The sequence below is a fragment of the Pholis gunnellus genome (genome assembly GCF_910591455.1).
Source record: "Pholis gunnellus genome assembly, chromosome: 24".
Lineage (NCBI taxonomy): Eukaryota > Metazoa > Chordata > Actinopteri > Perciformes > Pholidae > Pholis > Pholis gunnellus.
In genome coordinates this window covers 6,973,681-6,990,364 of record NC_136551.1, presented here as the reverse complement: position 1 = coordinate 6,990,364, position 16,684 = coordinate 6,973,681, and the positions used below count along the sequence as shown (strand labels likewise).

General features: G+C 43.6%; 1 protein-coding gene across 8 annotated transcripts in view; it reads left to right on the top strand.

The window, feature by feature from the left end:
* LOC306715139 (uncharacterized protein) overlaps positions 1–16,684 on the top strand; it is a 72,597-nt gene that overhangs the window by 7,150 nt on the left and 48,763 nt on the right. For 7 of the 8 annotated variants that reach the window (XM_079185384.1, XM_079185388.1, XM_079185387.1 and 4 more), the window contains 8 exons: positions 5,291–5,417; positions 5,499–7,308; positions 7,409–7,582; positions 8,033–8,206; positions 9,545–9,718; positions 11,039–11,212; positions 13,001–13,174; positions 14,409–14,582. In XM_079185384.1, coding sequence (XP_079041510.1) covers positions 5,291–5,417; positions 5,499–7,308; positions 7,409–7,582; positions 8,033–8,206; positions 9,545–9,718; positions 11,039–11,212; positions 13,001–13,174; positions 14,409–14,582 — 2,981 coding nt within the window. The remainder of the gene's footprint in view (positions 1–5,290; positions 5,418–5,498; positions 7,309–7,408; positions 7,583–8,032; positions 8,207–9,544; positions 9,719–11,038; positions 11,213–13,000; positions 13,175–14,408; positions 14,583–16,684) is intronic. The other variant, XM_079185385.1, reaches the window with a different exon arrangement.

The window sequence follows — 16,684 nt, the reverse complement described above, 5'->3', positions numbered from 1 at the left end:
TGTTGATACCCTCGTCCTTTGATCAATGTTGAAAGAAAGAAACAGCCAGTGAGCTAGCTTCCACTGTTTACACTGAACTGAACTGCTAGGCAGCAACTTGGGTCTATGTTTACTTCCTGTCAGGTTAAGTCATTCAAATACACAATACTGTTTATATTACTGTGAAATGGTCTACAACTCTACATTTCTTTTAAAAAAAATGAGAATATCTCCATTGTCTGGGGAGAGGGTAGACATTTCTGTGGTGACTGGGATATTGCTGTTGGGCCTGTCTAGCTTCACTCTGCTGCTTCTGTCAGCACCTGCACCAGGTGTGTGTCTGTGTGACTCTCACAGAGGGGGCGTGTCTACAGCACCGCACTATGAATCACTCCGCTGTGATGGAGTGAACCGTCACAGTCAGCCGTTGTCATATGTCTTTCAATTTAAACAACGCCTAGATACCGTAACGCTTTTGTCCACCACCCTTATCCCGTCATTATAAGCTACAGGGAAGACAAAATGCTCCCAAATGTGCAAATGAAATGACGCTGGGAGCTTCTGAAGTTCCTCCGTTCCTCCGCTCGCCGTGACTCACCGTTAAATACTTCACGCTCCGTTCACGTGAACACAACACACTACTGCTTTATATCTGTTCACTGACACTCTGCATTGATATTCGGGGACTTGTTACTTGAAAAAGAACAGCAGCAGTAAAACTGTATTACACACTATGATGATTACACTGTAAAAAAAAAACTAAAATGAATCCGCGGTTCAGAAGTGTGATCCGAACACCACTATTATTGGCCATTAAGTGAATTACACTTTTAGTTTGTGTATAGTTTTAGTTTGTAAAATTACTCTTTATTTATTCATGGTTCATTCAATAGGGACGGATACAGTATGCTGTACACAGACAAACTGAAAACAGATATCAATATAACTATTGAAGCTCACTGGAAACACCTCAGTGACTGTAACACACTCTGCCTCTTCCAGTCAGCTCACCAGCACATCTTCATTAACAGCTGTCATACAATCACTCCATATCCACATGGTCTACCAACTTTACTCCTGGTATCAGAATCAGTCGGTGGGTTAAGCAGCGCGCTGCTCCGCATATGACAGCTGGGAAGACAGTGAATGTTGACTTGCAGAATCCGGAAATTCCGTGCAGGTTAAAGTGGGAGAGCACGGGGAAAGTTATCCGTCTCTTCTTCAGGATCCAAGTGTGTTCGTTAACAGAGAGGTCAGGACTGTTACCTAGGTTTTTCGTTTGGGTACTAATTTTGTTACCTCCTTTTAGCAACATGAGTCGAAATGAAACGGCGCAGGGTGAAGGTATGCGCCGGCCTATATAGCCTTGGTGACGTCATGGTTGGTCACAGGTACTCCCTGGGGTTACCGTGGCTCTCATCCAATGATGGGGGATTGGCGCGGTTCCAAAATTTAGTCTTTCAATTTTACATGTTGGCCTCTCTCTTTGTTTCACCCCACATAGGGAAGTCCCAACACCAGTAAATCAAAGCGCTTTATACTTCATGTCATCATTCACCCATTCTAGCACATTCATACCCTGATAGCACAGCCTTCAAACCGCAGATCTTCAGATTGGAAGACAACCCACTCTACCTCTGAGCCTCAGCTGCAGTAGAGGACCCAGGCAGTGTGTTGTATGCGTACTCAACCCAGATGAGCTTTTTTTCTCCCGATTAAGTCGTTCTGTCTGGCTGCTGGATTGGGGGTTTGACAGCCGCAGGAGAGGCTGACGGTGGCACCCAGGAGAGCACCAAACTCCTTTCAGAACTGGGAAACAAACGGGGAACCTGGTCTGACACCACATTTCAGTGAAAATAGTGTGAACGGAACACATGTGACAGAACAACCACTGCCATTTCCTTTGCGGAAGGCAACATGGGTAGATGAATAGTGCACCATCTTGGAAAATCTGTCAACAGAAAAAAATAGCTATTTTATCTTCGGAGGGAGGTAGGCCAGCGACGAAGTCCAGGGAAAAGAAACTATGTCTTGGGGGCACACCGGGCAAGCAGCAACATATTTACCCTCCTAGTGAATATATTGCTCCTTGCTCATACTGTTGTTGTTTGTGATCTCCCGGGAAAGGGTCACGTGATAGGGGCGTGACACGCTCAGTGTAAACGTAGCAAAACATATGCGTTTTCAAATGGAAACGTAGTAGTGTGGACATGGCCTCAGGCTTTGACAAAAAATAACATGGAAATAAATAACGGTTATTTTAATTTTATGCACAGTGCACAATCTTTCAAAGGGAACACTTCTTATCTTGCGGTTTGTGGCGATACTGTGTCACTGAAAATAAAAAAAAATGTATTTCTCTTTTCTTTTGTCAACTAAAATGTGCATCACATTACGTCGCTGTCAAGCGCCTTTCTCTACCGGTGGCTAATCATGATTTGCAGAGCCCCGCCCTCGGTAAACTATCAATGGATAAATCCAACAAAATAAAAGTCACAGAGGAAAATAGAGAGTTTAATTCTGCGTGGACGTGTTCATTTGCTTTCACTGCCAACGATGCTGGCTTACCTGTATGCTTGATATGTGGCGAGAAATTTGCAAAAAAACAATGTAATGTTGAAAGACACTTCCAGATCAAACACAGCGTTTGCTGAAAAGTATCACGCTGGAGATGAGCGAAAAAGAGCAATTTCTCAACTGCTGCAGCAAACTGAGCAAGTTTTTGTTATAGCAGGTAAAATAGCAATAAAATGTCAAGAATTGTTTTTATTCTTGTTCTATCAATTCATAAATACAACAAACTATAGTTTCTGTATATATAATATAACTATATAGACAACTTTATAAGCTGTGATATCAAATAGCTTTTGCGGCTCCATTTCATGGAAAATAGGATAAAATGGCTCTTTGGATAGTAAAAGTTGCCGATCCCTGAACTAAGAAGACGCACACTGCAATTAAAACCTATTTTACAGTGAACCCTAGACAAGACAAGACGGGGTCAAATAGCAGCATCCAACACATGACAGGATAACAGTATGAGGACACATTAGACCATGGGTCTCAAACTCAAGGCGAATTCGGCCCGCCACGTCATTTTATGTGGCCTGCGAATCCGCCAGCAAATAATTTAAGAAATTAAATTAAAAATTAAAAGTTTGACTTGATAATAAAAATATTCCCATAGTCGAAATTATGAGATAGAAAGTCAAAGTTATGAGATACTTAAACACACAGTCATAGAAGCAGCTCTTGGTTACATTTGACATGTAAATGTAATGTAAGTACATTGAAGACGACTTTAAACGTGGCTTTACAACACATGAAATACTTCACGTGGGATTGTGCAAACGCACCCTTGAAAGGATTTTAAGCTTTGAACAAAGTTATTGTAATAACTTGTGTTTGATATTTGTCTTTGCTATTTTCTTTAAAAGTTTGATAGAGTAATGTGGGTTTCTTAACCCTAAATTAAAAGGATTTAAGTTATAATAACAGAAATGCGCTTAAATATATTTTTACATTTATATAACTGCATGCACAATATTTTTACACTTGAATAAACAATAATCAAATGCAGAGACAGTTATTTACCAATATGTTAGGAGTAGTTACATTTACACAATCTTACATTTACAACCGGTCCTATGAGGGCGACCGTGATGCTGATATGGCCCAGAGTGAAAATGAGTTTGAGACCCCTGCATTAGACCATGAAGCAGTGTATGAGATCGCGTTAGACCATGATGCATTAAAAGTGACCCACTTACCAGAGTACGACGGATAGAGGGAATTAGCAGAAAGCTATGAATAGTAGTTATCAAGAAGAACGCAATGAATAAAAAATGAATAAAAAAGTAGAATACATCAACAGGAGGACATCTTGCAACAAAATCGCAGTGCTACGACGCCAAATCAGGCCAGGCTGTAAAGTGTGGTGGGCCAGTGGGTCATTCCCCACTTCTTACCCACATCTTTGAACTCTGCCTGTTTTTTAGTTTTTTTGTGATCCTACTATACACTTGAAAAGATTTGTGACTTAATCTATCGTGACATTATTACCGGGACAAATCTGCCCTCAGACAGACAAGCAAATTTTCACAAGGTGAAAACAATACCAGCCGCACACTGAGGCGAAATATAATAGAATATAACATTTAAAAAAATAACTATCGATGATTTTAATGATTGTGACCAGAAAGACGTGAATGTTATGTCGAGCTCAGCTATGACCAAAAAACAGGTTATCAGAGAGGACAGTGAGCAGCGACGTAGCTGTGAAGCAAAAACTCCACCACCAGTTATATGCATGTGTATATAAAATCTGAGCAAGGCACATATACAGAGCGAGCACTTTCCATGCCACGTGAAATATTGCGATGATGACTTGTGTGCTCGCTAACTGCGTGATACTATCACATGAATCATGAAGAGGAATGCTCACTCTGAGGAATGCTGACGACTGATTTAGGCATGAGAGTGAGGCAATTTGTGTTTCGGTTGCTGGCCCCAGACACGAGAGCTTCTGCGGTCAGATATCTCACACAATGCAGATTATATTAAATCTGGAGTAGAGGGAAGCCGGAGAATCACTGACCGTGATATCCCTCAAAAGCCCATGGATATAGATATGAGTCCCAACTTCAGAGTCAAAAGAAATATAATGGCAAAACATGGAAGAGTTTTTCTGCTATGCCAACTGAGCATGCTTGTTGTGGTTTGTGATGAGGTCAGCAATGACCAGGGTTTGAATGAGGCCGGCGTGATCTTTCTTATGGACTTCATGATCTGTGCTGCTATGGATAACTTCTGACCATGTCATGAATGGCCACGCCTTTTGGCATTAAGTACTCCCTTTGCGTGATTGAAAATTAAACCATAAACATAAAAGAACTTCACAGTGTACTCAAGTTAAAAGTCTCAAACAACTTGTAGTAATGTAACATAAGTGCCATACAATGTAGACGGCTAAACTAAGGTACGGATGAGAACCTTAAAAGTTATAAATTTTTTACCATGACAATTTCTGCAACTTTCACCGAAGTGAGCATGTAACACTGCAAATGCGGAATATTCTAATACCCTGAGGAAACAGAGGGGTTAAATACGCCCTGACTGCGTGTGTCTTTAATATCCCTGCTTCAAAAGAGCCTTATTGATACCTTTGTAGTAGAGGTAGGTTAATTGAGGCCCGCCAACAACTAAAGCAACTAAAAACTATTGTCAAAGCAGTCTGACAATATTTATCTGATTGAGAAGATGGTCCAGTTGTGACACGCTAATTCATGTGTTTACCTTGATCGATGAGCAGCTTGAAGTGAAATTGGACGGTGAGGAGGAAGAGCAAAAGAGGAGCAGCAGGGAGGCAATTCTGAAGATCCCACTAAACTTCCTGAGGACAATGAAGCAGGAGGAGCTGGCTGACTGTCTGCAGAGCAGTAAGATGATTTTAAAAACTTTAAAATGAAATTGAAGACAACCACTCACTAATTCCATCCTGTGATTTGTTTTCATTTCAGGAACTAGTGCTGTACTGTGGAAAAGTAAATCTAACCTCAAATCTAACCTGAAGAAGAAGTTCCAGAGGGTGTTTGAGGGAATCGTTAAAGCAGGAAACAAAACCCTTCTGAATCAGTTTTACACAGAGCTCTACATCACAGAAGGAGGGAATGCAGAGGGCAGTGATGAACATGAGTTCAGACAGATTGAAATAGCATCCAGCAAACCACACAGATCAGAAACAACCATCAGACAAGAAGACATCTTTAAAGCCTCACCTGGAGGAGAGGAACCAGTCGGAACAGTGATGACAAAGGGAGTGGCTGGCATTGGGAAAACAGTCTTAACACAGAAGTTCACTCTGGACTGGGCTGAAGGCAAAGCCAACCAGGACATACAGTTCATCTTTCCATTCACTTTCAGAGAGCTGAATGTGCTGAAAGAGAAAAAGTACAGCTTGGTGGAACTTGTTCATCACTTCTTCAGTGAAACCAAAGAAGCAGGAATCTGCAGGTTTGAAGAGTTCCTGGTTGTGTTCATCCTTGACGGTCTGGATGAGTGTCGACTTCCTCTGGACTTCTACAACACTGAGATCCTGACTGATGTTACAGAGTCCACCTCAGTGGATGTGCTGCTGACAAACCTCATCAGGGGGAAACTGCTTCCCTCTGCTCGCCTCTGGATAACCACACGACCTGCAGCAGCCAATCAGATCCCGGCTGAGTGTGTTGGCAGGGTGACAGAGGTCAGAGGATTCACTGACCCACAGAAGGAGGAGTACTTCAGGAAGAGATTCAGTGATGAGGAGCAGGCCAGCGGGATCATCTCCCACATCAAGACCTCACGAAGCCTCGACATCATGTGCCACATCCCAGTCTTCTGCTGGATCACTGCAGGAGTTCTGGAGAAGGTGTTGAAGACCAGAGAGGTAGGAGAGCTGCCCAAGACCCTGACTGAGCTGTACATCCACTTCCTGGTGGTTCAGTCCAAACGGAAGAAGGTCAAGCATGATGGAGGAGCTGAGTTAGATCCACACTCGAGTCCAGAGAGCAGGGAAATGACTGAGTCTCTGGGGAAACTGGCTTTTGATCAGCTGCAGAAAGGCAACCTGATCTTCTATGAATCCGACCTGACAGGGTGTGGCATCAATATCAGAGCAGCCACAAAGTGCTCAGGAGTGTTCACACAGATCTTTAGGGAGGAGAGTGGACTGCACCAGGACAAGGTGTTCTGCTTCGTCCATCTGACTGTTCAGGAGTTTCTGGCTGCTCTTCATGTCCATCTGACCTTCATCAACTCTGGTGTCAACCTGATGGCAAAAAAAAAACCAAAAATCCATTGGCCTAAAGTAGTGAGAGCAAAACCTAAGCTAACACATCTCTACCAGAGTGCTGTGGACAATGCCTTACAGAGTCCAAATGGACACCTGGACTTGTTCCTCCGCTTCCTCCTGGGTCTTTCACTAGAGACCAATCAGAAACTCCTACGAGGTCTACTGACACAGACAAAAAGTAGCTCACCGACCAATCAGGAAACAGTCAAGTACATCAAGAAGAAGATCAGTGAGACTGTGTCTCCAGAGAAAAGCATCAATCTGTTCCACTGTCTGAATGAACTGAATGATGGTTCTCTAGTGGAGGAGATCCAACAGTCCCTGAGTTCAGAACGTCTCTCCACAGATAAACTGTCTCCTGCTCAGTGGTCAGCTCTGGTCTTCATCTTACTGTCATCACAAAAACATCTGGACGTGTTTGATTTGAAAAAATACTCTGCTTCTGAGGAGGCTCTTCTGAGGCTGCTGCCAGTGGTCAAAGCCTCCAACAAAGCTCTGTAGGCGGATACATTACGGATACACCACCATTAATAAATATGTTTGATATTTGACTTTGATTAAACATTTTGCTTGTATCAATCCCTGTTCCTCCCCTAGGCTGAGTGGATGTAATCTCTCACATAGAAGCTGTGAAGCTCTGTCCTCAGTCCTCAGCTCCCAGTCCTCGAGTCTGAAAGAGTTGGACCTGAGTGACAACAACCTGCAGGACTCAGGGGTGAAGCTGCTCTCTGATGGACTGGCGAGTCCAGATTGTACACTTGAAACTCTCAGGTCAGGATCAAGTGCTTTACTACAAAGATGACAAAGTGGTCTAAGTGTCGGATCTACTAAATTCATGGTGGTGTTACCGAAATGTTACTGTGGGATAACAATGTCTACTAGTGTCTCTGCTAATATGCGTTTGGAAATAATGGTGTAAACTGAATGGTGAACTGGCCACTATCCTGCTCGGGATCAAAGTGTTGGATGACTTGTCCAACAAACATGAACATCCGTTGGCCCACCTGCTTTCAGGGAACCAGGACGGTTTAAGTCGTGCTTTTAGTTTGTTAGAGCAATCTACTACACTGGAATAACTTATTTCACTGTAATTTTTAAATTTTTAAATGTGTTTACAGTGACTGGATTTTCACAAAATGAAAGCCACTCATGTTTATGATGAAAATAATTATTCATTGTGTATCAATATAAGAAACTGTGTGTTGTTTTGTGTGTTTACAGTCTGTCAGGCTGTAAGATCACAGAGGAAGGCTGTTCTTCTCTGGTCTCAGCTCTGAAGTCAAACCCCTCCCATCTGAGAGAACTGGATCTGAGTGGAAACAACCTGAAGGATTCAGACGTGAAGCTGCTGAGTGGTTTTCTGGAGAGTCCACATTGTAGACTGGAGACTCTGAGGTGGGGTCACTGTCTGCTGCTAGTGCAGCACCTTCATGTTTCATCAATAACTTTGATTTGATTTATCTACATATAAATCCATAAAGTGATACATTTTTTGGTAATATGTTCCACTTCACATCAGCTGCCTCGTTGTCTGCATGTCATCCTCTACAATCATGAAATGTACAACTTGTCTGGCTTCATCCTACTGTTGGATGGATTACTGAACAAGCCTACCGGGCACAGGCCCAGGGGCCCAAGGTGTCAGGGGCCCCGCTGACCTTCACCTACAAAATGTCACTCAAAGAGACTCAACAAGTCTACAAAGAGACACATAAAGACCAAAAAGAGACACATGAAGACTACTGTGGTAGTGGGTGTGGTCTCTGCTTGGCTGCAGGGGAGAGATCTTTTGGAGTGGTTCAGGCACCAGTGTAGCCAACTCCTTGCTACTCGCGGGTCCTCAACACACCACACCGTCTTCAGCAGTTAAGGTTTACTCAAACTTATTTTATTTACAAACTTAATCAAAACTTCACACTGCCGTGCGCTCTCTCCTGCCGCCCAGCTCCTCGGAGCGCACACAGGCCAGTGTGCATCAATCAGTCTGACTCTCGTGGGCTGGTGTTCCTCTTCCTCTCTGTGTCTTACTGGCCACCAGAGCTCCAGCCTGCTACTGCTGAAGAGAAATGAGGGATAATTAGCAACCGGTTATAGCTGTGCCAATTAACTCTGGCACTGTTCCCCTGAACCACTCCCACAGATCTCTTCCCTGCAGCTGAGCACAGACCACGCCCACTACACAACTACAAAGAGACACAAAACAAACACAAAGAGACACTAAAAGGACCAAAGAGTCTACAAAGAGACACAAAAAGACACAAAAAGTCCACAAAGAGACAAAAAAAGACTACGAAGAGACAAAAAGTTACTTGAATATTCTAAACTATACTTGATAAATATAATATGTATACTATACTTGAGACTCAATGTTCATCATTTAAAAAAAGAGTTTAATTGAATCACACTTAAAGAACCAAACCTTTTTCATCTTTAGGAAAATAACTGCTAAAGACATTTTTTTTAAACATTTCTGATGCTGACTTTTTCAGAGCATTTGGTATTTTTCAAAATATTTTATTAATAATAATATTGTATTTTCTGATCCACTCTGAAGAATCTGGATCAATACTGATCAATGATTTTTAATTAATGTACAGTGACAGGATTTTCACAAAATGTCTGTTTACAAAAGAATATGAAACCAAAATGAAAGCCACTCATGTTGATGATGAAAATAATGATTCATTATGTATCGATATAAGAAACTCTGGGTGTTGTTTTGTGTGTTTGTAGTCTGTTAGGCTGTGAGATCACAGAGGAAGGCTGTTCTTCTCTGGACTCAGCTCTGAAGTCAAACCCCTCCCATCTGAGAAAACTGGATCTCGGTCACAACAACCTGAAGGATTCAGGAGTGAAGCTGCTGAGTGGTTTTCTGGAGAGTCCACATTGTAGACTGGAGACTCTGAGGTGGGTTCACTGTCTCCTGCTAGTGCAGCACCTTCATGTTTCATCAACAACTCTTTTTGATTTATCTACGTATAGATCCATAAAGTGATACATTTTCTGGTAATATGTTCCACTTCACATCAGCTGCCCCCTTGTCTGCATGTCATCCTCTACAATCATGAAATGTACAACTTGTCTGGCTTCATCCTGCTGTTGGATGGATTACTGAACAGGCCTACCGGGCACAGGCCCAGGGGCCCAAAGTGTCAGGGGCCCCCCTGGCCTTTACCTACGAAATGTCACTCAAAGAGACACACAAAGACTACAAAGAGATACAAAGTTACTTGAATATACTATACTTGAGTGACTCAATGTTCATCATAAAAAAAGGAAATGTAATTTAATCACACGTAAAAAAACATTTTTTTGAAGTTTTAGGAAAATAACTATTAAAGTAATATTTAAAAATAAAAGAAATTCTGATACTAACTTTTTTCAAAACATTTTGAATTTTTTGTGATCTGCTCTGAAGAATCTGGATCAATACTCATCAATACATTTTGTAACAATGTCTCAAAGTTCTAAAAAGCATCATCCATTTCACATCTTTCATCAACCTGTTGTGCTCCAGGTTCATTTGAACATTTGCTTTGTGATCAGTTTGTCCTGAAAGTTCATATTATATTTGAAACAAGTCATGAATTCTCCTGACTTAAGCTGCTTTTACACGTCTGCTACCACGCTGTGGAAAACCCTTGTGAAGTTGAGTTACACATTTAAAAGCTGAACACATCTGATTGATGATGAACAGATTGTTTCTCTTCATCATTTCTTCTTGATGCAGATTGAGTTACTGCAGTTTGTCAGAGGTCAGCTGTTCTTCTCTGCTCTCAGCTCTGAAGTCTGAAGTGATCTACTGCATACAAGTTCATGGTGGTGTTACCAACATGTTACTGTGGGAGAACAATGTCTACTAGTGTCTCTGCTAATATGTGTTTGGAAGTAATGGTGTAAACTGAATGGTGAACTGGCCACTATCCTGCTCGGGATCAAAGTGTTGGATGTCTTGTCCAACCAACATGAACATCCTTTGGCCCACCTGCTTTCAGGGAACCAGGACGGTTTAAGTCGTGCTTTTAGTTTGTTAGAGCGATCTACTACACTGGAATAACTTATTTCATTGTAATAATAATTTTAAATGTCTTTACAGTGACAGGATTTTCACAAAATGTCTGTTTGCAAAAGAAGATGAAACCAAAATGAAAGCCACTCATGTTTATGATGAAAATAATTATTCATTATGTATCGATATCAGAAACTGTGTTTTTTTTGTGTTTGCAGTCTGTCAAGCTGTGAGATAACAGAGGAAGGCTGTTCTTCTCTGGGCTCAGCTCTGAAGTCAAACCCCTCCCATCTGACAGAACTGGATCTGAGTGGAAACAACCTGAAGGATTCAGGAGTGAAGCTGCTGAGTGGTTTTCTGGAGAGTCCACATTGTAGACTGAAGACTCTGCTGTGGGTTCACTGTCTGCTGCTAGTGCAGCACCTTCATGTTTCATCAATAACTATTTGATTTATCTACGTATAGATCCATAAAGTGATACATTTACTGGTAATATGTTCCACTTCACATCAGCTGCCTCGTTGTCTGCATGTCATCCTCTACAATCATGAAATGTACAACTTGTCTGGCTTCATGCTGCTGTTGGATGGTGTAGTGTTCCCATTCAGTGTGTCGAAACTCTGATTTAAATACCGAGCTAAACCACAGTCAATGAAGACAGAGTCGTAGTCATTTTCACCCTTTATACTGTCACTCTGTTCCTTTTAACATGTTGTGTGGTGAAAACTGAAAATACAAACAATACAAAATATTCAGTCTGATTATAAATACAAACATACATAGAAACCACTGCCATTGTTCCAAACTTACATATAATACAAACCTATTTAAGTGACCCATCAAACCAAATATTTACTGATATAAAATGCCCACTATGTCCAATGTCAAGTAAATGAACTTACAGCATTGCTCCTAGGATGCTTCCAAGTGGATGCGAGCCGATCACTCCTCTGAGCATGCGGCTCTCTTTTGTTTGACTACCACCAATGCAGCTACCAAAACCGGAAGTGACAATCCGGAAGTGACACACCCGGAAGTGACATCATGACGTGAACGAAAAACAACATTACAATAACCATCTTTTCATCTTGTAATGAGCATAAACAAATTATCTAAACAAAGTAGAAAAATGCCTTTAAAGGCAACACAGATGGATTACTGAACAGGCCTACCAGGGGCCCAAAGTGTCAGGGGCCCCCCTGGCCTTTACCTACGAAATGTCACTCAAAGAGACACACAAAGTCCACAAAAAGACACAAAGACTACTGTGGTAGTGGGCGTGGTCTGTGCTCGGCTGCAGGGGAGAGATCTGTGGGAGTGGTTCAGGCACCAGTGTAGCCGACTCCTTGCTACTCGCGGGTCCTCAACACACCACACCGTCTTCAGCAGTTGAGGTTTACTCAAACGTATTTCATTTACAAACTTAAACAAAACTTCACACTGCTGTGCGCTCTCTCCTGCCGCCCGGCTCCTCGGGGAGCACACAGGCCAGTGTGCATCAATCAGTCTGACTCTCGTGGGCTAATGTGTTCCTCTTCCTCTCTGTGTCTCACTGGCCACCAGAGCTCCAGTCTGCTACTGCTGTAGAGGAATGAGGGATAATTAGCAACCGGTTACAGCTGTGCCAATTAACCCGGGCACTGTTCCCCTGAACCACTCCCACAGATCTCTTCCTGCAGCTGAGCACAGACCACGCCCACTACACAACTACAAAGAGACACAAAAAGACTACAAAGAGACAAAAAGTTACTTGAATGTACTTTATATACACTATCCTTGATAAATATACTTTATAAACTATACTTGAGACTCAATGTTCATCATTTAAAAAAAGAGTTTAATTGAATCACACTTAAAGAACCAAACCTTTTTCATCTTTAGGAAAATAACTGCTAAAGACATTTTTTTTAAACATTTCTGATGCTGACTTTTTCAGAGCATTTGGTATTTTTCAAAATATTTTATTAATAATAATATTGTATTTTCTGATCCACTCTGAAGAATCTGGATCAATACTGATCAATGATTTTTAATTAATGTACAGTGACAGGATTTTCACAAAATGTCTGTTTACAAAAGAATATGAAACCAAAATGAAAGCCACTCATGTTGATGATGAAAATAATGATTCATTATGTATCGATATAAGAAACTCTGGGTGTTGTTTTGTGTGTTTGTAGTCTGTTAGGCTGTGAGATCACAGAGGAAGGCTGTTCTTCTCTGGACTCAGCTCTGAAGTCAAACCCCTCCCATCTGAGAGAACTGGATCTGAGTGAAAACAACCTGAAGGATTCAGGAGTGAAGCTGCTGAGTGGTTTTCTGGAGAGTCCACATTGTAGACTGGAGACACTGAGGTGGGTTCACTGTCTGCTGCTAGTGCAGCACCTTCATGTTTCATCAATAACTTTGATTTGATTTATCTACGTATAGATCCATAAAGTGATACATTTTCTGGTAATATGTTCCACTTCACATCAGCTGCCTCGTTGTCTGCATGTCATCCTCTACAATCATGAAATGTACAACTTGTCTGGCTTCATCCTGCTGTTGGATGGATTACTGAACAGGCCTACCGGGCACAGGCCCAGGGGCCCAAAGTGTCAGGGGCCCCCCTGACCTTTACCTACTAAATGTCACTCAAAGAGACACAAAAAGACTACAAAGAGAAACATGAAGACTACTGTGGTAGTGGGCGTGGTCTGTGCTTGGATGCAGGGGAGAGATCTGTGGGAGTGGTTCAGGCACCAGTGCAGCCGACTCCTTGTTACTCGCGGGTCCTCAACACACCACACCGTCTTCAGCAGTTAAGGTTTACTCAAACTTATTTTATTTACAAACTTAATCAAAACTTCACACTGCCGTGCGCTCCCTCCTGCCGCCCGGCTCCTCGGGGAGCACACAGGCCAGTGTGCATCAATCAGTCTGACTCTCGTGGGCTGGTGTTCCTCTTCCTCTCTGTGTCTCGCTGGAGCTCTCCAGCCTGCTACCTCTGTAGAGGAATGGGGGATAATTAGCAAACGGTTACAGCTGTGCCAATTAACCCTGGCACTGTTCCCCTGAACCACTCCCACAGATCTCTTCCCTGCAGCTGAGCACAGACCATGCCCACTACACAACTACAAAGAGACACAAAAAGACCACAAAGAGACAAAAAGTTACTTGAATACACTTTATATACACTATACTTGATAAATATACTTTATATACTATACTTGAGACTCAATCTTCATCATTTAAAAAAAGAGTTTAATTGAATCACACTTAAAGAACCAAACCTTTTTTATCTTTAGGAAAATAACTGCTAAAGACATTTTTTTAAACATTTCTGATGCTGACTTTTTCAGAGCATTTGGTATTTTTCAAAATATTTTATTAATAATAATATTGTATTTTCTGATCCGCTCTGAAGAATCTGGATCAATACTGATCAATGATTTTAAATGTCTTTACAGTGACAGGATTTTCACAAAATGTCTGTTTACAAAAGAAGATGAAACCAAAATGAAAGCCACTCTTGGTTATGATGAAAATAATGATTCATTTTGTATCGATATAAGAAACTCTGTGTGTTGTTTTGTGTGTTTCTAGTCTGTTATGCTGTGAGATCACAGAGGAAGGCTGTTCTTCTCTGGGCTCAGCTCTGAAGTCAAACCCCTCCCATCTGAGAAAACTTGATCTGAGCGACAACTACCTGAAGGATTCAGACATGAAGCTGCTGAGTGGTTTTCTGGAGAGTCCATGTTGTGGACTGGAGACTCTGAGGTGGGTTCACTGTCTGCTGCTAGTGCAGCACCATCATGTTTCATCAATAACTCTATTTGATTTATCTACGTATAGATCCATAAAGTGATACATGTTCTGGTAATATGTTCCACTTCACATCAGCTGCCTCGTTGTCTGCATGTCATCCTCTACAATCATGAAATGTACAACTTGTCTGGCTTCATCCTGCTGTTGGAAGGATTACTGAACAGGCCTACCGGGCACAGGCCCAGGGGCCCAAAGTGTCAGGGGCCCCGCTGACCTTTACCTACCAAATGTCACTCAAAGAGACACACAAAGACTACTGTGGTAGTGGGCGTGGTCTGTGCGCGGTTGCAGGGGAGAGATCTGTGGGAGTGGTTCAGGCACCAGTGTAGCCGACTCCTTGCTACTCGCGGGTCCTCAAAACACCACACCGTCTTCAGCAGTTAAGGTTTACTCAAACTTATTTTATTTACAAACTTAAACAAAACTTCACACTGCCGTGCACTCTCTCCTGCTGCCCGGCTCCTCGGAGCGCGCACAGGCCAGTGTGCATCAATCAGTCTGACTCTCGTGGGCTGGTGTTCCTCTTCCTCTCTGTGTCTCACTGGCCACCAGAGCTCCAGTCTGCTACTGCTGAAGAGGAATGAGGGATAATTAGCAACCGGTTACAGCTGTGCCAATTAACCCGGGCACTGTTCCCCTGAACCACTCCCACAGATCTCTTCCCTGCCGGAAGCCTGGGCGAGCCGATCGCCGGCAGCATAGACTAGCTCTAGAGACGTGGAACGTCACCTTGCTCGCAGGGAAAGAGCCGGAGCTGGTGCAGGAGGTAGAGCAATACCAGCTAGATATAGTTGGACTCACCTCCACACACACTACTGGCTCTGGAACCAAGATCCTGGAGAAGGGTTGGACTTTGTCCTTTTCCGGAGTTGCCCAAGGTGAGAGGCGCCGGGCGGGAGTGGGGATACTCACGAGCCCCCGGCTGAGCGCCGCTGTGCTGGAGTTCTCCCCAGAGAACGAGAGGGTCGCCTCCATGCGCCTACGGGTTGCGGGGAGCAAGGCTCTGACTGTGGTTTGTGCTTATGCACCAAACAGCAGTTCAGAGTATCCAGCCTTCTTGGAGTCGGTGGGAGGGGTCCTGGAAAGGGCGCCGCCAGCCGACTCCATAGTTCTCCTGGGGGACTTCAACGCTCACGTGGGCAATGACGGAGAAACCTGGCGGGGGGTGATTGGGAGGAACAGCTTGCCCGATCTGAACCCGAGTGGTGTCTCGTTATTGGACTTCTGTGCTAGCCATGGTTTGGCCATACCGAACACCATGTTCGAACATAAGGTGGCTCATAAGTGTACCTGGTACCAGAACACCTTAGGCCGGAGATCAATGATCGACTTTGTAATCGTATCATCTGATCTGCGGCCGTATGTCTTGGACACTCGGGTGAAGAGAGGAGCAGAGCTGTCAACTGATCACCATCTGGTGGTGAGTTGGATCAGATGGCAGGGGAACCGGTTGGAAAGACCCGGCAATCCCAAACGTATAGTGAGGGTGAACTGGGAACGTCTGGCGGAGGACCCTGTCCGGGAGGTCTTTAACTCCCACCTCCGGAAGAACTTCTCACACATCCCGAGGGAGGTTGGGGACATGGAATCCGAATGGACCATGTTCAAAGCCTCTATTGTGGACGCGGCCGCTAGGAGCTGTGGCCGGAAGGTCATCAGTGCCTGTCGTGGCGGCAACCCGAGAACCCGGTGGTGGACACCGGAGGTGAGGGAAGCCGTCAAGCTGAAGAAGGAGGCCTTCAGGGCCTGCCTGGCCCAGGGGTCTCCTGAAGCAGCTGAGAGGTACCGGCAGGCCAGAAGGACTGCAGCTGCGGTGGTTGCGGGTGCTAAAACTCGGGCATGGGAGGAGTTCGGGGAGGCCATGGAGAAGGACTTTCGGTTGGCCTCAAGGAGGTTCTGGCAAACCATCCGACGGCTCAGGAAGGGAAAGCAGGGCCTACCCCAGGCTGTTCTCAGCAGGGGGGGGGAACTGTTGACCCGGACGGGGGACATCGTCGGGCGGTAGAAAGAGCACTTTGAGGAACTCCTAAACCCGACCAACATGTCCTCTGCAG